Source organism: Lipotes vexillifer, unplaced genomic scaffold (assembly GCF_000442215.2).
Source record: "Lipotes vexillifer unplaced genomic scaffold, Lipotes_vexillifer_v1.1 scaffold182, whole genome shotgun sequence".
Taxonomy (NCBI): domain Eukaryota; kingdom Metazoa; phylum Chordata; class Mammalia; order Artiodactyla; family Lipotidae; genus Lipotes; species Lipotes vexillifer.
The window spans coordinates 890154-897291 of NW_006798798.1; the positions used below are offsets into that span (position 1 = coordinate 890154).

General features: G+C 47.6%; 1 protein-coding gene across 1 annotated transcript; it reads right to left on the reverse strand.

Annotated features, from left to right (window-relative positions):
- Nucleotides 1-1313: 1313 nt before the first annotated feature.
- CUNH19orf12 (chromosome unknown C19orf12 homolog) lies at nt 1314-6307 on the reverse strand. The gene is made up of 2 exons (XM_007470928.1): nt 6148-6307; nt 1314-1579 (listed from the first exon to the last, which is right to left on the reverse strand). The coding sequence occupies exons 1-2, from the start codon at nt 6305-6307 to the stop codon at nt 1314-1316; spliced, it is 426 nt and encodes a 141-aa protein (XP_007470990.1).
- Nucleotides 6308-7138: the final 831 nt, after the last annotated feature.

Below are 7138 nucleotides of genomic sequence, written 5' to 3' on the forward strand. Positions count from 1 at the left end.
ACTACTGAAGCCCGCATGCTTAGAGTCTGTGCTCCGCAACAAGAGAAGCCACTGCAGTGAGAAGCCCGCGCACAGCAACGAAGACCCAACACAGCCAAAAATAAATAAATAAATTTATTTTTAAAAAAAGAGCAACTTTTCTGAGATAAAAGCTTGATCCTTCCTTAATCACCCTGGGTTCTAATTTGCCCTGAAGTTTTCTTTACACACACAGAGGTGTGGGATACTGACTCTGCTCAGCAGGAGTGCCTTCCTCTGCACCCCAGGGAGGACAGTGCAGCTTCCTTCCAGGCCCCTGGGACCCAAGGGACATCCTGTGGCTGCTAGGGAGGCTCAGGGCAGTGTGTGCTCACAGGCAGCACAGGGTGCCACAGCAGCCTGGAAAGTCAGGTCGCAGGCCCTGGAATCCGGAGCTTTCATTCCTTCTTTAAAGTCACAAATCCGACACCTTTCCTTCCCTTGTGCTCCATGTGTACAACTTCAAATGTCAGAGACACTTTACACAAATAGGTGGAGAAAAGGACTGTTCAGAAAACATTTATTGTAGTTTGATGACACGTGTCAAACTGTGGTTCTGAAAGCAAAGCAAAAACAGTATTAGGGGAAACTTAGGGTGGACACATTTCTTAGATATAGTTTATGATTCTACCACTTCAGGAAGAGCAATAATTTACTGAAAATATTTAATTTAAAAAACAGAACTCAGGAACCACTATGACTTTTCAGACGGGGAAAGCAAGCCCCTGGGAGGGCGAGAGCCCAGTCAGGCAGCTACTGGGGGAGGGGCTGGGTGCCACTGACGTTTGTGGCTTCACTCAGCAGGCCGACTGCCTCCTCCCTGAGACCACTCACAAGTCACTGGGTGGGGAAGGGGCCTTCAAGAGGTAAACGTGATTCCAGCAGGGGACAGCCCCAAGGTCCCAAGGGAGGGCTGGTCGGGCAATGGCTGCCTGGACAGGCGTCATCTTCACGTGATGAGAGAAGGCTGAACGTGAAGACCTTCTTCCAGCTCCTGTGTGAGCGAAAGTAGATTCAGAAAACTGCCGCCACGGGGCAGCAGTCACGGCTTTACTGTTCACCAGCTTCCCAGCTGAAGGGCTGTCAGGGCACACAGGTGCACACGGCCACAAAACACGGCATCTTCTCCAATAATTCCAGAACATGATATAGCACAGCCCCAGCCTCTCCAGCAGGAGACTTCGCTACAGTTTAGGGTAATATTCTGATGATGTGGGGCTTCCTGCAGCTCCCCAGTCACCTTCCATGAGTCGGGGGGAATCATCTAAATGGACCCCGCTTCCCGGAGCAGAGGCCTAGTCGTCGTACTGCACTTCTGCCCGGAGCTCCTTGGTGACGTAGTTGGCCAGCATCGCCAGCAGCTGCTGCTGCAGGGCCTCACTGCCCATGACCAGCATGGTCAGCTGCACGGCGTCCGTCCATTGCAGGTGCCTGACGATGGCAGTGGCTTCGTTAAAGAGCTTCTGCTGCTCGGCAGGTGGCAGCTCCATTATGATCTGAGGAACTGGCTTAAACTGTCCACTTGTCATCCACGCGCCTAACAAACCCCCGACGGCCCCCCCTAGAAAACAGGAAGGACTTAATTAGTCGGTCATTTATATTCATAAACGATAGCCACAGGTTCTCGCTGAGTTCACATCTACCGTTGTGACGAGTGGGCACATTCATGAGCGGGTCAGAATGGGCTTGGCTTCATGCCTGCTCCGCCAGGAGGGCAGAGGGCAAAGGTTGACGTGGTCTTTGGTCGATTTGGCTCAGATAATTGACACCCAAACATGCCCTCCCCTAAGCTCTGCGCTCACAGTGCAACACAGAGCGTCTCCCCTCCTGAGAGCTGTGCTAACTAAAATCCTCTTCGTGGGCGGAAGGTTTCCATGCTTCTCATAAAAATCTCTCTCATCTCAAAGAACAGGGCTGAGGAGCAAATGCATTTTCAGGGAGAACCATCTCAGTGGTGAGGCTGAGTTTCCTCCACTGGATGGCTAATATGAGTCTTAGCCCTGAACTTTGAAATTTCCAGTGGAACCACGTGGTTAGAAAGGACCCTGCAGACAGATGAGGGGGTATTTTCTCTTGAAACAATGTTTTTCATACACAACCCCTCCAAAGTTGTATGATGATAAATAACAAATTTAATGTATTCAACTACTTCTCTTTCTGCTACCCCAAAAGGGCACAAACATTATTTTTAAATGTCAATTCATTATTATCAAAGTTAACGCACACTATTTTGGAATTCGAAGACCTTGTATCAACGGAAAGGTCTATTTAACCAGGTCAGGTGCAGTCTGCTACAGGAAGGTGTCCTAGAGCAGGGGTCTCAAACTCAAGTGCCTACAGGGGCCAGGCAGGTAGCTGAAAGGAGTGAAGTGAGCTGAATGGGACTGTGGTGACCTGGAGAGATAGGTCGCTGTCTAAAGGAGACAAGGCTACCCTACGCCAGCCAATTGCTGCCGTGTGGAATACCAAGTATGTATCTTTTAAAAGTCTTATGATTTTTACTTATTTACTTTATTTTATTTATTTTTATTTTTTTGTGGTACACGGGCCTCTCACTGTTGTGGCCTCTCCCGTTGCGGAGCACAGGCTCCGGACACGCAGGCTCAGCAGCCATGGCTCATGGGCCCAGCCGCTCCGCGGCATGTGGGATCCTCCCGGACCGGGGCACGAACCCGTGTCCCCTGCATCGGCAGGTGGACTCTCAACCACTGCGCCACCAGGGAAGCCCTGATTTTTAAATATCGGCAATCAGATATTGAAAAGACGCAGCCGAGCTGGACTTGGTGACTTTCTTCAAAAGAGTAGAGTATGGAAAGGGGAAACAGTAACTTTGCAGTGGAGAAACCTGGCGGACATGACCTTAGCCAGGTGATCAAGGTGAGCATCACAAGGGAGGTCCTGTGGGTGTCATGTGTCCCTGAAATGTGTGACAAGAAGGGCACTGCACCTCCACTGTATTCTTTCCAAAGATCCACAACCACAGCCTACTCGTGAGAAAGACATCAGGCAAACCCAAATTGAGAGGAGCTCTCCAAAATACCTGACCAGTACTCCTCAAAAGTATCAAAGTGGTGAAAAACAAGACCAGAGAAACCCTCAGAATGGGAGAAAATATTTGCAAATGAAGCAACCAACATGGGATTAATCTCCAAAATATACAAACTGCTCATGCAGCTCAACATCAAAAAAAGAAACGACCCAATTCAAAAACGGGTGGAAGATCTAAATAGACATTTCTCTAAAGAAGATATACAGATGGCTAAAAAGCACATTAAAAGATGCTCAACACCACTAATCATTAGAGAAATGCAAATCAAAACTACAGTGAGGTACCACCTCACACCAGTCAGAATGGCCATCATCAAGAAATCTACAAACAATAACAGCTGGACAGGGTGTGGAGAAAAGGGAACCCTCATGCACTGTTGGTGGGAACGTAAACTGGTACAGCCACTATGGAGAAGAGTATGGAGGTTCCTTACAAAACTAAAAATACAGCTACCATATGATCCAGCAATCCCACTCCTGGGCATATATCCGGAGAAAACCATAATTCAAAAAGATACATGCACCCCAATGTTCATTGCAGTACTATTTACAATAGCCAGGACATGGAAGCAATCTAAATGTCCATCGATGGAGGAATGGATAAAGAAGATGTGGTACATATATACAATGAAATATTACTCAGCCATAAAAAAGAATGAAATAATGCCATTCGCAGCAACATGGATGGACCTAGAGATTGTCATACTGAGTAAAGTAAGTCAGGCAGAGAAAGACAAATATCATATGATATCACTTATATGTGGAATCTAAAAAAGGTACAAATGAACTTATCTACAAAACAGAAAGAGTTACAGATGTAGAAAAGAAACTTATGGTTACCAGGGGGTAAGGGGGAGGGATAAACTGGAAGACTGGGATTGACATATACACACTACTATAAAACAGAAAACTAATAAGGGCCTACTGTATAGCACAGGGAACTCTACTCAATACTCTGTAATGGCCTATATGGGAAAGGAATCAAAAAAAGAGTAGGGCAAAAAAAACAAGACCGGGGAGACTGAAGAGACATGACGATTAAGTGCAATGTGCTGTCTTGTGCTGGGTCTGGGACAGAAAAAGATCATGGATGCAGAAACTGATAAAATCCAAATATAGTCTGAACAATAGTTAATAGTAATGTTAGTGTTGGTTTCTTAGTTTTGACAAGTGTACCTTGGTAATATAGGAACTGAAACTGGGTGAGAGATATATGAGAATTCTCGGCATCATCTTTGCAACTTCTCTGTAAATCTAATATTATTCCAAAATAAAAAGTTTATCTAAAAGAATGCAGCCCAGGCCACGGAGAACCCATTTGCAAGCTGGACTCAGCCAACAGTAAGTAAATCTTGCATCATCTCAGGAAACCAAGTGTGGAGGCACCTGGTAGCACACACCTTCTCTGGGGACCAGCCAGCCTCATGTCCTAGAGGCTGAACACTGCCCTTAGACAGCTTCCCCCCCAGTCTGAAAATAAGGAGCATTCTAGGGAGGGAGGGCCAGTCATTTACAAGTTTTACTGAACTTTTCCCCATGACACCAGTGAAACACTTAAGAGCTGATAAGAGTTGCACTCATCTGCACTAAACCTTTATGAGAACATCAATATTTGATTTAGAGCAGCACTTAACGCAAAAAGTCGCCAGGAAATATCGACCAGAAAATTACCAACTCTTTGGAGAAGAGAAAATTCCTTTGTTTTCTGGGTAAAATGATGCTCCTGCCCATGACCAGTGGTTGCAAGTAGCGAATCCCTGGGGTTCTCTTTACAGACATCCTGTTCTCTACCAGCTTTTACTCAATCTGAATAAAATATGTCCTCCCAAAATGGCATTTGGGCAGAGCTATATGATAAATGATCCCAGCTAGCCTTCCCTGAGCACATTAGATGGGGTGGGACAAAGATATAGGATGTCACTGAGGAAGAAGGCAATGGCCTTGTCCCCTCCCTCACAGGCTACTTCCTGGATGGCAAGAAGCTGAAGTCAAGACTCACTAATTCACAGAGTTTGGAAACGGAAATGCATAGATGGAAGGTCTGGGGCCACCCACAAGCTGATTTTTCTCCCCGGTGTGGGCTCAGCTTAATACAGTGTCCTTGAATGCCAACGCTGCTACCAGAGGGAAGAACAGAGCAGGAAGCCTTACTGGTGAGCTGGGACACAGAAACCAACCTCAGCAGAAAAGCAGTCACCTCTCCAGCCTGTATTCATGTGAAGACTGCAAGCCATATAGAAAGGACTTCCACCAGACTGTGAGCTTTCCCAGGCCCTGTATCCCACCACAGGCTGCCTGGCACAGAGGAGGCATTCAGTAAATATTTACTGAGCCCAATGCAGCAGACCATGCCTTGAGCCGATGCCCCTGTGTTGCAGGGTCCATCTGAGGCACCTCGAGGGAGGCCTTATCTGGCCCCTCCTCAAGTCAGGCCTGGACAGCAGCCAGCTCTCTGACACCACCCCTAGCCCATGGTTTGGGCCACAGAGGAATTATTCTGGCTCCTAATCCAAAGGAAGCAACTTCATTCTAGCAAAAATGAATGATGGGAAAATCAGCCAAAGTTTCATTTATTGCCAGAAACGGGTTCCCAAATAGAAGCAGGTGGTAAAAGAAGGGGACAGGGATGATCACTCCAGGAGTTAGCTTATTGCTTTTTCTGCGTTGGACTGCTTGCTTTCAGAATGGGGAAGCGCTCTGGGAACGAGCTTATGTAAAGTGGCTCTACAGCATCAGCCCCCTGTAGGTGCCTGGCAGTAATGGTGATGGGGGGAGGGAGACTGTCCAAGGGACCCAGGACACCCTGAAATCTTCAGACTCTAGGACACATCCCTGGGGGGAAAGGTGTCCTCCAGGTCTGCATGACAGATGCCATTTGAGAGAGCCCTGCACTTCTGAGACATTCACACAGAAGCTCGTGTTTTTAACAGGACGACTTATGTACCCAAAGATCATTTCACAGAAGCAACCTCAACTCAACAAACTTCTCACACAGGACAGAGGCTTTTATGAGGTCTCTGTGGTTTCAAAGGTCTTTTTTTCCCAACAACTGCACTGTCCCTGTGAGGCACTTGCACTTACCAACGGCTAGTCCTGGTGGGCCGCCCACCAAACCACCAACGAAGGCCACAGCCCCTGTGACCAGGGCGCCCCTCCCGGAGTGCCTGACGGCCGCCCTCATTTTCCTCTCCTCAGAGATGGAGCACAGCAGCCTCATGATGTCCTCCACCGCGACGGGCATTGCAGCAGACCTTGAAGGAAGCATTCCAAAGGAGAGTTTTAATGAGTGAAGCGTATTTCTACCCAAATGTTACTCTTCCTAAAGTTTTAAGGAAGGTTCACCATTTTTGGTACAGAACAGTATCTCTGCTGTATGCACGATGACAGCACCCCCCAGTCATGTGCCAAGTCCTTTGCCAAAGAGAAAGCAGGGCAGCTTTCAGTTAATAAGCACACTGAATCAGCAGAGTGGATGAAAGGTCTTCTCTGCCCTCTGATTAACTTCTGATTTACAACAGGTTAAGGAGCAACCCTGGTCACATGTTCCACCAGTTCATCACGAGTGAGGCAAGTCTGAGCTCCCTTGCATCAGGGCCTTTCAGCTGGCTCAGGCAATCCCCGAGCACAAACCTTGGCCAAGTGCACAAAGTCCCAGCCCCTGGTCGTCTCCTGTGTGACAGGGCATCTCTGCCCACGCCAAGCCAGAGAAGGGGAAAGCACAGGACTCTGCAACCACACAGCCTTCACCCACTGGATGGCCCTGAGCAGAATGGCAGATTCTTCACCTGTAAGATGGAGATAAACCACCTACAGGCTGGATTCTTGCAAGGTGTAAGTAGAATGGAAGCAAAGTGCCTGGAGTGAGTCTGGAACACTGCAGACTCTCAGACATGATGGCTCTAAATGAACATTTGGTTCCTAACATACACCACTGGCTTCTATAAGCAACCACTCATAGAGTCAATCCAGTTCTACTCATGAGACATCAAAGACAAGGATAGGATGATATAGTAAGATGAAACGACCAGAGAATAAAAGAAATCAAAGAATTCCAGGGGTTTGCATATGGATG

Coding starts and splice junctions, on each gene's coding strand:
- CUNH19orf12 (XM_007470928.1), bottom strand. CDS start 6,307: ATGCCCGTCGCGGTGGAGGACATCATGAGGCTGCTGTGCTCCATCTCT. Junction 1,580..6,147: donor CCCACCAGGACTAGCCGTTG/GTAAGTGCAAGT, acceptor CCTGTTTTCTAG/GGGGGGCCGTCGGGGGTTTG.